Below are 13,918 nucleotides of genomic sequence, written 5' to 3'. Positions count from 1 at the left end.
TGTCTTCCATTTTTTTCTCTTTCTATCCACCTCTAAACATTAAATACAACCATTTAATAAAGTCAAAATACAAATAGGGCAACAAGAGCAGTATTCCACAATTCTCTTTTGTAGAGCAGATATGGGCATCTCCATCAACAATATGATTTGCCTGAATAGCAAGACAGGCATGTTAATAAAAAAAACTAACAAAAAACAACCTGTTTTATATTTCTTATATGAGATTTCCAGTTAGTCTTATCGTCTATTATTACTCACAAAATGCGGTTAATTGTACTCATTAATATCTACTCTGTCTATTTGTATTTGTGTTTGAATTTCTCTTCTACTGTTACCAAATTGCATTATTTTAGTTTTACTGAGATGCAAAGATTGTCTGTTTTTGTAAAACCATCTCTTAATTGTATTTATTTCTTCTGTTATTAATTTGTATTAGTTTCTGTGTGTTTTCTCCCGAACAAAACGCAGACGTTGTGTTGTGTGTTTACCTGGCAAAAGACACTGTCGTCGGTGGCTCTCCAGACGGCGAACCTTCACTTCCCACACTTGTCTTCTTTCCGGGTCGTGGGGAAAGCAATGCAAAAGCTTTGCACAATTCTCACAGGTGGAGCAGCCCCATACAGGGCTTTTTTACACGAAAAACTAACGAGAAAGCGCCGCAGAAACATGGCATCAGCTCTTTTGACCGATCATTGAGTTTGCCTGATACCGGGTTGGCCATACTCTCTCTGACTAGTGGTACATGTAGAGTACCACAACTTGAGAATACCTGGAATAGAGCAAAATATAAAGTAAAAACAAAAAAAACCCCTTGACTTATTCATAATACAAACATACATTAATTAGTGTTGTCAAAATCATATTATTCACACTTTTAATTTTGATTACTGTATTTTCCTAGCTATTGAGCGCACCTGTATTTAAGCTACACCCATCTAATTTTAGAAGAAAAAATATTTTTACATATATTACCCGCACTGGACTTATAAGCCGCAGATATACAGTATACCGGTACGAAGTATTTTCTAAAAGTTTTTTTTACATATATTATTAATTCTTTCCAAACGGTGCCTGTAACAGGGCAGTAAAACAGCTGATCAAACAAAACAGAAGTCATCGTCATGTAACCACTAGCTACCGGAAGCTAGCTCTCTAATCAGCTAAACTGACTCAATAACTCCACGGTGACGCTTGGTAAATTTACAAAACTTAAACAATTAAAAAATAATCCCATTGTAAGTTAAATATACTAACACAGACCCTTGTCGCTAATGCTAACGACACCTGCTTGATTACATTAAGATAGCACGCACAAATATGCATGAAGACACTCCTACAAACATCACACATGGGACAGCTTAGTAAGTATGATTAGTTTTAGTTGTATTGTAAAACTTGCAAACGTTGCTTGGAGTGATGAATGAAGACTCCTTTTGAGCAGCAACGCTTTGAACGGTTACACTTCCGGTTTAAGGCACGAAACAGGAAGTACATTTTAAACCCGCAGCACCTGGAGTGAGAAAACTGGTCCAAAAGATGGCGCCGTAGCACAAACAATAACACACATTTTGAGTGTCTCTGTCGGTGTAATATGAAAACTATATGTTAAATACAAAACATGGCCGTTAACGAAGACAATCCCATATATCAGCTGCACTGTTTAATAAGCCGCAGGTTCTATGCATTTAAAGTGGTCGCTTACAGTGGCCTAGTGGTTAGAGTGTCCACTCTGAGATCGGTAGGTTGTAAGTTCAAAACCCCGGCCGAGTCATACCAAAGACTATAAAAATGGGACTCATTACCTCCCTGCTTGGCACTCAGCATCAAGGGTTGGAATTGGGGGTTAAATCACAAAAAATGATTCCCGGGCGCGGCCACCGCTGCTGCTCACTGCTCCCCTCACCTCCCAGGGGGTGATCAAGGGTGATGGGTCAAATGCAGAGAATCATTTCGCCACACCTAGTTTGTGTGTGACAATCATTGGTACTTTTTACAGTCGACAAAATAATCACCAGTAATCACAGTGAATTACTTGCTTGCATAATTCAAACCAACTTTTCAAAAATGACAACGTTATTTTGACACAAAATGCAACTTTATTGTCAGAATGTAAGACACAAACATTTTACAAATGTTTTACTTGAATGCACATAATTTTATTTGCTCAAAACTTTGTAACATTTTTATCTGATGTTCTGTCTGGGTGTATTTTGAAGTGAAATTTGTTCGCGTGTGTGTAAGCATTGACCCAATCAATGACCGTAAAGCAACATGCATGTCTTTCAGGAGTATGTGCGCTTAAAATAAATTGTGTTACTAATCTATATTTACTCATGATTCATGCAGTTATTTTTTTAGATTAATCACGTATAACCGCATTAACCTCGAAAGTCCAATAACGTGCCTATATTTACAACACAGTAACAACAAAAATAACATACAGAGACACCTCAAATTACGAGTGCGCCAACTTTCGACTATTTCGATATATTTGTGAAATTCTAGTTGTAAGCATCCCCACCGCTACAGAGGGAATGAGAGGGTTCGTAAAAAGAAATCGAGCATTGCCGAGGCTGCAGAGTGCTCTGACCTGTCGTCTGCAAGGCCTCGTTGCTCTCAGCTACGCTGTGTGTGGATTTGAGTCTCTTATGGTCGACAGCTTGCCAAGAAAAAAAATCCACTTTCATCAAAGTTGTCCTGAGAGACCCATTTGTTTAAAAAAACAAACATTGTTACTCATGACGTCTTATGCAGGACATTGTAAGCAATTCAAATAATTTTGACTAACAAATATAAACATATTTGCTTTTGTTTACTTGCAAATGTGCTTTTACTGGCTAGTGAACGCTCATATCAGTTTTTTTTTTACTGCTGCCCTCTTATTGGCTTCTTCTTCTTTTTCTTCTTCTTTCACACACCAACACCTTCAGTCAACCTCTCATAAATTGTGTTGAGCTGAATTAATGGCTTGCACATACTACGCCAATTGTACAATCGCTCCAACACAAATCTGTCATGATAACCGACACAGTCCCTAATACAAAGTAGAAAAGCACTCTGAGAGCGCATATCTCCACTGGAAGAACCCTTTAAAGAAAATCCTGAAACTTGACTCAGTTTTATCCTGAAATGTTAATTAACATCTGATCTTGACAAACTGACTAACTAACGACGTGGAGCGGCGCGGCTCGGTTGGTAGAGCGGCCGTGCCAGCAACTTTAGGGTTCCATTTTCACAGCCGTTGTGTCCTTGTGCAAGACACTTTACTCACCTGCTCCCAGTGCCACCCACACTGGTTTAAATGTCACTTAAAGATGTAAAAAAAAAGGGTTTCACTATGTAAAGCGCTTTGAGTCACTCGAGAAAAAGCGCTATATAAATATAATTCTCTTCACAACACTTCACAATTCAGTAACTGCAACAGTTACATAACCCTCTGGCGCAGGGAATAAAGCAAAACAACTTTAAATCATCTTTAAGTCAAACCCAATGGGTTTTATAAATGTTTTCCTATTTAATTTCATGCTTTTGCTTCTGTCACAGGTGATTAATGAGAGGCAGCACTAATGGTGCATGCTGCTGCTTCGCTGCCCTGAAAACAGTGCGGGTTTCATTCCTGGCCACGAAACATGCAGAAAATTAAGTTTTTGGGAAAAGCCAAAAAACAAAAAAACCCAACAAACTGTAATTTATTCGGTCGCAATAAAAAAATTATGTCTTAATGCAGAAAGTGTTTTTAAAGGTCTACTGAAACCCACTACTACCGACCACGCAGTCTGATAGTTTATATATCAATGATGAAATCTTAACATTGCAACACATGCCAATACGACCGGGTTAGCTTACTAAAGTGGAATTTTAAATTTTGTGCGAAATATCCTGCTGAAAACATCTCGGTATGATGACGTCAGTGGGTGACGTCACAGATTGTGGAGGACATTTTGGGACAGCATGGTGGCCAGCTATTAAGTCGTCTGTTTTCATCGCAAAATGCCACAGTATTCTGGACATCTGTGTTGGTGAATCTTGTGTTTGCTGCCATTACAGTTTTTCCGATTGCTTACACACTACATTTTTAATTTTCGCACAGTTAACAAAGTCTACACACAGTAAGCTAAACCACTTTGCAGACTTGCCTAATATTAGGCATAGACTCTGCTTCACAGTTTTTGCGAAATATTACACACAATGCTTTACACACGCCTTCCCATCTTACACACATATCACACTTAACACACAGATAACGATTGTGATACACACGTTTTCAATCTTTACACACACACTAGGATTGTGATGCACACATCTTTATCTCCAGATTTTTTTTCAAACCTTGCTGTTGCCTAAATCTGCACATGTAGCCTATACTCTATGCTGTAATTTTTATTTATCTTCAGAATTTTTGTCAAACCTTTTTATTTGTCTCAGATTGTAATTTGTACTGCATGTTATTGTTGACTACTGTGATATGTTACTTTACCTGACTGTGGTAAAAATACATATTTTCAGTTTTGCAGCATCATTGTTGAGCCGTTACAGGATATTTTTACTTTCTCTTTAGGTCCTTACGATAGGCCCACTTCAAAGTAAACAATGACGATTGCTTTGGATTTGCCAATATATTTGGTCAAGTTACAGTAATCATTCATCACTTATGCTAAAAAGGTTGGGCAAAATGCCCCAAACTTGTGATTTCTTATAGTAAAATAATGTTTTTTACATTTTTTTTTTGTATTTATCACTGTTCTGTGTAACTCACTCCAATAGTGTCTTATCATTTGAAGTCTGTGTGAGTGAGATGACAATAAAACTGCATTTTTACAAATGCTTGCTCTATTTTGATGAACGGCAATATGTTTTGACCGAAGTGTGTCATTTTGCAAATAATCTAGGATTTAAGAAAATTAAATGTAGTGTTTGGAAAAGTGTGTAAATCCTTTTGAAAAAAGACACAGTTAGTAAAATTGTGTGTAAGCAAATGGAAAAAACTGTAAATTCTAAGTTAATGATTATTTGCAAAAAAAAAAAAAGTTCTCAGTTCAAACATTAAATATCTTGTCTTTGCAGTCTATTCAATTGAATATAAGTTGAAAAGGTTTTGCAAATCATTGTATTCTGTTTTTATTTACGAATTACGCAACATGCCAACTTCACTGGTTTTGGGTTTTGTACAACCAAAACATGTTCTATGCAATAAGAGAGTATACGGAAATGGACACCAGCTCTTACTGTTGCTGACGTCAAGATTTAGTTTTTAGGCCCAGAACTATTAAACAAAGTTTACAGTATTAATTAGGTCCTTTAATAGGCTTTGCTATGAAGTTGAGCAGCACAATGGAATAGTGGTTTGCCTTACAATCAGGAAATTCAGGTTAAAATCGCAATTGGCAAATATTTGTGTAGAGAGCATGTTGTTTTCCCCGAGTACTTTGGCTTTGGCCCAGATTCCCAAGACATGCATGTTGTGATAGTTAGACATTTTAAACGTCCACAGGTGTAAATGTGAGTGTGATTGATCGTCTGCTTATATATGCCCTGCGATTTTTTAGAGACTGGAATAAACTTTAGCACCCCCTGATGAGGGCCATGTACCAATTATTCACTGAATGTTCAATAGCATTATTGAAGCTGACACATTTTCGTCCCTCAGATCTTCTCACCTTGAGGAGGCGAGTGCTCTCGCTGGAAGAGCAGGGTCACACCCTTCCTAAAGCGCTGGTCTCTCACACTATAGATTATTACATTACAGCAACTGTTACATGCCAAGATCCAGAAAGCGATAAAGGAAAAGTTACACCAGGTGTATCCGACCACGTTCCCGAGTACAAACACTGCAATAGGAGTGAAGGACGCTGTGAAGGTCAACGTTAAGATGCAGATTGTCTTTGCAACTTTGATATCTGACAGGGTGGGTCTTTTACAGCAGCCTCCACCATTTGGACTGGTCTCAGAGAGAAGTTCACGCATTTTGGTGTAACGCCGAATGCTGGTGAAGGACACAATGTTAACGGCTAATGTGCCACTAAGAAGTGTGAAGTCAAATGCTGGGAACAACAGCAAAACATGGCTATTGGCAGATAACTGGGGATTCAAGGGGGTGTAGATGCACATGCGACTGCACTCGTCGTACTCCAGAGTGAAGTTGCTGCTAAAGATGAGGGGCGCCAGTGCAAGCAAAACACTGAAAGTCCAGGAGAGCACGACCAGAAGCAGAGTTCGTCTCCGTGTCACTAAGGTGTCCTTGCGGAGAGGCCACAGGATGGCCACGCTTCTTTCCACGGTCATGAGGAAGATGGTGGTAATGGAGACAAACGTGCACACGGCAAACACGGGGCCAATCAGCATGCAGGGCTGCCAAGAGCGTAGCCATTCCCCTAGGAAAGTGGAGCCACGCTTATACCAACTGGGAGGCGAGTTGGTTACCATTAGTGACACCTCAGTGTAGATGGAGAACGGGACCACAAAGACACCCACCATCATGTCGGCTACAGCCAGAGACACTGTCAAAGAAAGGGAGAATGTTCACATATTGTGTTATTAGATCCCCTTATGATGAAACAGCACAAGTCTACCCTAGAACACTAAATGGCATAATGGTTTGACAACTCAAGCTCCCACCTGGATAAAAAAGGTGGCAATATTTTGCATTCAGCATACATTTCGAAACAAAGTTGCTGTCAGAAGCTTACATGCACTCGTCACTAGTGTGAATGTTTTTTTTTCATTTTGGGCTCCTAAAGGAACAGTTTGCAACCTTTACGTGGCTGCCTAGAGCAGTGTTTTTCAACCTTTTTTGAGCCAAGGCACATTTTTTGTGTTGAAAAAATGCGGAGGCACACCACCAGTGGAAATCATTAAAAAAAGAAACTCAGTTGACAGTAAAAAGTTGTTGTCGCAATTGTTGGATATGACTTTAAACCATAACCGAGCACACATTACTATAGCTCTTGTCCCAAAGTAGGTGTACTTGACTTATTTGGAGTTTTTTTTCTGTTTTCCTGAGTGTAGTGTTTTAGTTCTTGTCTTGCGCTCCTATTTTGGTGTTTTTTTCTCTTGTTTTGGTATTTTCCTGTAGCAGTTTCATGTCTTCCTTTGAGCGATATTTCCCGCATCTACTTTGTTTTACCAATCAAGAATATTTCAGTTGTTTTTATCCTTCTTTGTGGGGACATTGTTGATTGTCATGTCATGTTCGGATGTACTTTGTGGACACCGTCTTTGCTCCACAGTAAGTCTTTGCTGTCATCCAGCATTCTGTTTTTAATTTGTAGTTTTAGTTTTGTTCTGCATAGCTTTCCCTAAGCTTCAATGCCTTTCCTTAGGGGCACTCACCTTTTGTTTATTTTTGTTTTAAGCATTAGACACCTTTTTACCTGCACGCTGCTTCCCGTTGTTTCCGACATCTACAAAGCAATTAGCTGCCGGCTACCACATACTGATATGGAAGAGTATTACACGGTTACTCCGCCGAGCTCTAGACAGCACCGACACTCAACAACAACACATGATATGCAGACTATAATTACTGCTTTGCAAAACATATTTTTAACCTAAATAGGTGAAATTAGATAATCTCCCACGGCACACCAGACTGTGTCTCACGGCACAGTGTGCCGCGGCACAGTGGTTGAAAAACACTGGCCTAGAGGATGCAAATTTTCCATACTGTTTTAGGGTGTTTTATGTCTCACCCTCTTCCGGCTTTAGGCACGTAAACTACATCCCCACATAACCAGGCCTACCTTAATGCACGGGCTTGCCTGGGCTGAACCCAGGGGCCACCCAGTTTGGGGTTCCTACACACAGCCCTCTGGTCCTGTCTTGGGGAAGTCGATAGTAAACATGTTTTGTTGTAGTTTTTGGGCACAATGACAATTAAAGCGTTTGCCATCTTTTGACAGAGGTAAATGGTAAATGGGTTATACTTGTATAGCGCTTTTCTACCGTAAGGTACTCAAAGCGCTTTGACACTATTTCCAAATTCACCCATTCACACACACTTTCACACACTGATGGCGGGAGCTGCCATGCAAGGCTCTAACCACGACCCATCAGGACCAAGGGTGAAGTGTCTTGCTCAAGGACACAAAGGACGTGTTGAAGTTGGTAGAAGGTGAGGATCGGACCAGGAACCCTCAGGTTGCTGGCACGGCCACTCTCCCAACTGCGCCACGCCATCTATTTAGGTATATATATATATATATATATATATATATATATATATATATATATATATATATATATACATATATATATATATATATATATATATATATATATATATATATATATATATATATATATATATAGGTATTTGTGATAGAAATAAGGGGGTGCCCACAGGCCATTACTTTATTGTTAATTTTGTCATTTTGCACTAAAATACATGTGTTTATGTGTTCTTAATAACCCAAAACCTGCATCTCAATAAGTTCACTCTCCAAAGTAAATGCTGTACATTATCACATTACTTCATAAAACTGCTGTAGTTGTTTGTAATGCATTTCCTTGTATTGTTTTGATACAATATTTCTTATCCAAAAGTTTTTTGTTTTTTAAAGGCATTTTAAGAAGTTAAAATTGAGCTGTTTTTGGGGTGTGGGGGAGCTAGCACCAATTAAATTGATTTCCATTCATTTCCATGAGTGACGCTGTTTCGCAATATGTGTTTTTCGAGGTACGAGCTGCATCACAAAACCAATTACCGGTAAGCTCGCATCCCAAGGTAGCACTGTGTTCATATTTGAGCCTGTATAATTTTGACCCTATATAAATGAGAGAAAATCCAGAATAAATTAAAATTTGTGGATTAAATTCTTATTTCCAATCATTGAATAATTTAATTTAAGCAAATCTTTAAGGGCCCAAAATGAATGCCATGATGAGGGTATAACTTCTGAACATAAACACCACATACAGTCGTGGTCAAAAGTTTACATACACTTGTAAAGAACATAATGTCATGGCTGTCTTGAATTTCCAATAATTTCTACAATTCTTATTTTTTTGTGATAGAGTGATTGGAGCACATACTGGTTTGTCACAAAAAACATTCATGAAGTTTGGTTCTTTTATGAATTTATTATGGGTCTACTGAAAATGTGACCAAATCTGCTGTGTCACAAGTTTACATACAGCAATGTTAATATTTAGTTACATGTCCCTTGGCAAGTTTCACTGCAATAAGGCGTTTTTGGTACAAGCTTCTGGCAAGCTTCTGGTTGAATTTTTGACTACTCCTCTTGACAAAATTGGTGCAGTTCAGCTAAATTTGTTGGCTTTCTGACATGGACTTGTTTCTTCAGCATTGTCCACACGTTTAAGTCAGGACTTTGGGAAGGCCATTCTAAAACCTTAAATCTAGCCTGATTTAGCCATTCCTTTACCACTTTTGAAATGTGTTTAGGGTCATTGTCCTGTTGGAACACCCAACTGCGCCCAAGACCCAACTTCCGAGCTGATGATTTTAGGTTGTCCTAACGAATTTGAAGGTAATCCTCCTTTTCCATTGTCCCATTTACTCTCAGTAAAGCACCAGTTGTTATGATCAGTGGTCCGGATCATGTTTTTGTTATGTTCTGTTAGTTTTGGACTCTCGTAATTCCTGTTTGTGCACTCCTGGGTTTATTTTGGTCACCATGGGGATTAATTGGGTACACTTGCCTCTGGTTAGTGATCCCACGCTCAGCTGCTGTCAACCACTAATCAGAGAGCTTTTTATTCACTTTGCTCGCCACGCTCAGTCTGGCTACCTTGTTAGCGAATGCAACAGTTACGTCGGGTATTCCTTGTTTCCTGTGCTAAGTTTTGGTTATTTAGCTTCTCGTGCGAACGGCACACATTCCTTTTGCTTGTATCCTGTTTTTGGTTTAAGCTATAATTTATGATAAATAAATAATCTCCTACCTCATGCTGTCGTCCGGAGTTGTCTGTTCTGCATTCCTGGGAGAACGACCCCGCATATAGATGCGACCCGCACGTGACAGAAGCGTGACACAAACAAAGAAGCCAGACCGACTGACTGGCAAAGGCAGGTTTAAATAATGTCTCTTGATTAGCAACAGGTGAGCGTCCCGAACACAAGAGGCAGGTGAAAATACATAGCCATGGTAACAACTCAGAGGTGCATAAACAGGAACTTAAAAAGTCCAACACTAACAGAAAACACAAAACATGATCCGGATCACGGATCATGACACCAGTTCCATTGGCAGCAAAACAGGTCCAGCGCATAAAACATCCACCACCATGCTTGACGGTAGGCTTGGTGTTCCTGGGATTAAAGGCCCCACCTTTTCTCCTCCAAACATATTGCTGGGTATTGTGGCCAAACAGCTCAATTTTTGTTTCATCTGACCACAGAACTTTCCTCCAGAAGGTCTTATCTTTGTCCATGTGATGTCAGATGAAACAACAATTGAGCTGTTTGGCCACAATACCCAGCAATATGTTTCATGAATGTTTTTTGTGACAAACAAGTATGTGCTCCAATCACTCTATCACAAAAAATAAGACTTGTAGAAATGATTGGAAACTCAAGACAGCATGACATTATGTCCTTCACAAGTGTATGTAAACTTTTGACCATGACTGTAGATGCAGTATCATTGTCCAACATCTTAAACACTGTTAATGACATTGTAATGTTTATATATGAAATTACTTGACAATTTGCTAAAATAACACCATGTACTGTACTACACAAATATTATACATGTACATTTGGTAGGGTTCCTACAACAGCCACCTTTTAGATATCCCTGAGGTGTCCTGGACTGCTTTGTCTGTAGGAAGACTGTAAGAGTGATCATGTTGCCAACCACGATAGCAAATGCCAGGCTGACCATGAACCCTACAGCCAAGGTGCGATTGACCAGGCCACAGCAACAAAGCGTACAGGGAGGGGTTGTCGTCTGTCCTGACTCAAGTTCTGCACAAGTTGCTGAGGTGTTGAGAGGCAGAGTCGTCATGTCCCACCATGGATTGCTTCACCCTGCTGTGGTGGGGTGACTCAGCAAACAACTTGCTATAATGAGAGAAAATCCTGTTGTTATTGAAATATATCAGACATGAATATTATTAGAGTAAAATTTTAGATATCCCAGTCACACATGATAATGCCAAAAATCAAATAAATGCAGTGAATGAGGCAGGACTGGGACCACAAATAGGTGCTTTGCACATGTAGTGAATTTGGCATCACATCTCAGTCAATCCTCCTTGGGAGGATCATGAAGGAGGTTTCCTACTTCCACCCAAACACAACAGCTGCTCATGTGCTAAAGACAAAGCAAGAAATGCTAAAGCTGCCTACTCATAAGCTCATACATGATGTCCCAACAAGGTGGAACTCCACTTATGATATGTTGGAGCAGCAGGCAGCTACATACTCTGCATTGACCCACAAGACCCTGAAAACAAATGTCAAAGACATCATCACCCTCTCTGATGATGATGTGAGAGTGGCAGAGGAGGTCCTCCAGGTGCTTAAACCCCTCAAAAGTGTTACATCTCTACTGAGCACTGAAACTTCACCATCTGTGTCAATGATCCTGCCACTGAAAACAAGGATTCTACAATCCATGGCTCCAAGTGTGGAAGACAGCATCATCACTCCAGATGTCAGGCTTTATTTTACCACCTATGTTTCAAGGAAAATGATGTGCCTTCTTATGTTGCACTTTAATTTGTTTTTTATTAATGGTCATTGGTCCAAGTTTAAAGAAAGGAGAAATGTCTTTTTATGTTGCACTGTTTTTCATTAATTATGTTAAAAGGAAAATAAAAATGCATGTCAAGTTGATCAACAGATTGTATTATTCTCCAGTGCAATAACAGTACTGAAATGAAGGATAAAAGGGCATTAATGGGAGCTTTAAAAAAAGTAACTAAATAGTTACTTTTCACAGTAACGCATTACTTTTTGGTGTAAGTAACTGAGTTAGTAACTGAGTTACTTTTGAAATAAAGTAACTAGTAACTGTAACTAGTTAATGGTTTTCAGTAACTAATCCAACACTGCGCATGAGTGCGGTGCAAAAAGGAGAAAACTAAATGTGCACCATGAAAAAAACCAAAAACTGCTATGTACAAAAATAAAATTAACTTGGGTCGGAGTTGCAAGACGTGCTTGCTCCAAAGTCGACACCAAGCTGGATGGCACCGGGAGTGGCCAGGATCACAAGTAGCCAGAAACACGAGGCATTGAAGACGTCAGGCGTGGAGAGCCGAGGAGTGAAATCGCCGAACTGCCAAGGTGCTGCTTAAATAGAACCAGCTGTGCACGTCTCACAACTCCGCCCACAATGGGAATGCAGGAACTCTAAGGGGAACGTGAAATTAAGTAAAAATACAAGGTCAACTGCACCAATAGAGGAAAACTGAATACAAACCACAAGGTGACAGCAGGTGGTGACATTAGTTCCATTAAAATCACATTTTCACAAAGCAGTACAGGTTGGGTTATTTCATTGCAGTAAACTAATATCCCGCAAACCCCTTGCATTCCTCTTGTTTTGCATCTGATGCTGAATTCCACTTCAAATTCTAATAGCTCATAGCCGGTTTTAGAGTTTGTGTAATTTGGCTCAGCTTGACAAAACAGATCATTTTTGTTTGTTCAGCTAGAGAGTGCACTCATCTTAATGAGATTTGACCCTGTGTCCTGTGTTCGTCCTGAGGGTCCGATAATGTGCAGTTCAACCCAAAGAGCTGCTATGTTACTGTTGTTGTATTTGGATTGGTGCTGTCAAATGATTACATTTAATCACACTTTTACATTTGGAATCATCATTATTAATGACAGGTTATTACTCATTGCATAATATAACTAAACTTAAAGAAAGATCCCAACATTTGACAAAAATTCAATTTTATTGTCATCATTTCATGCAGGAGCATTTTTTTTATGTTTTACTTGAATGTACATCATTTATTTGCTCTAAACTTGGTAACACTTTTAACTAAATTCACTTTAATCCTGTTTGCCAGAAAGCACACGCAGTTACAGTCTCCTCACTCATTTTTGCACTGAAGTTGTCTTGATCGGTTGCCCGGATCATGTTTTGTTCAGTTTTTGACTCCCTCAGTTCTGTTTTCCGCACAGTTTGTATGTTTTTGGTTACCACGGGTGCTGATTAGTTTCCCCTACCTCTGATTAGTTTTCCGGACGCTCACCTGCCCCCGGGCACTAATCAGAGAGCCACTTATTCCTGTTTTTCCTGTCTTATTTGCTCAATGCAACAGTTACGTCGTTACCTCTTGATTCCTGAGCTAAGCGTTGCCATTTGTTTTCTATGTTAAGCTTTGCGGTTAGCTATTTCCTTAGCTTGCTGTGCTATCGGCACGCTTGTTTTGTTTGTTTGTGTCCTGACTGATTTATGGATAATAAATCATTGTCTTACCTGCACCTTGCCGCCGGAGTTTCTGTCTGCATCTTGGGAGAACGATCTGCGCATTACCATGCGACCACGACGTGACAGAAGTATGCATTGTCCTGATCAATGACCATGTACCAAACCCTTGCTACCTTCACCTGGGTGAAGGTAAATGAGCATGTGAGGTCAAAATAAATTGTGTGATTAATCTGCGCATTTGCACGAATAATGCAAACATTTTTTTGTGAATAATCACATGAGTTAGCTCATTATTTTTGACAGCCCTAGTTTAGATTAAATACAAATACTTTCTCCATTTATATACATAGCAGGTCCAACAGAGGTTTGTATGGAGACAATTTCTGACTGGTTCTACCAACAGAATGCTGCTTTTGTGGACTAACAGATTTTGGAGCATCTGAAAGCTGTTATTTGGCACAACGGACTCTGCGTGTACTAAAACGTGCAAACTTGATAGCACACACACAACGGATCTACTAATCATGTGCAAAGTGAGTTGCGTCAGTTATGTGAGCAGAATAAGG

At 39.4% G+C, this 13,918-nt stretch overlaps 1 protein-coding gene across 1 annotated transcript; it reads right to left on the bottom strand.

Moving 5' to 3' along the window:
* Window positions 1-5,643: 5,643 nt before the first annotated feature.
* On the bottom strand, window positions 5,644-10,967 carry LOC133615782 (rhodopsin, GQ-coupled-like). The gene is made up of 2 exons (XM_061974554.1): window positions 10,745-10,967; window positions 5,644-6,497 (listed from the first exon to the last, which is right to left on the bottom strand). Exons 1-2 carry the CDS (start codon window positions 10,965-10,967, stop codon window positions 5,644-5,646), a joined length of 1,077 nt encoding a protein of 358 aa, XP_061830538.1.
* Between the last annotated feature and the right edge of the window lie 2,951 nt (window positions 10,968-13,918).

Source organism: Nerophis lumbriciformis, linkage group LG15, assembly GCF_033978685.3.
Source record: "Nerophis lumbriciformis linkage group LG15, RoL_Nlum_v2.1, whole genome shotgun sequence".
In the NCBI taxonomy this organism is placed as follows: domain Eukaryota; kingdom Metazoa; phylum Chordata; class Actinopteri; order Syngnathiformes; family Syngnathidae; genus Nerophis; species Nerophis lumbriciformis.
Note: the sequence above shows the minus strand (reverse complement) of the source record. Positions and strands in the feature narration are given on the sequence as shown.

Coding starts and splice junctions, on each gene's coding strand:
- LOC133615782 (XM_061974554.1), bottom strand. CDS start 10,967: ATGACGACTCTGCCTCTCAACACCTCAGCAACTTGTGCAGAACTTGAG. Junction 6,498..10,744: donor ACCTCAGGGATATCTAAAAG/GTGGCTGTTGTA, acceptor TTTCTTTGACAG/TGTCTCTGGCTGTAGCCGAC.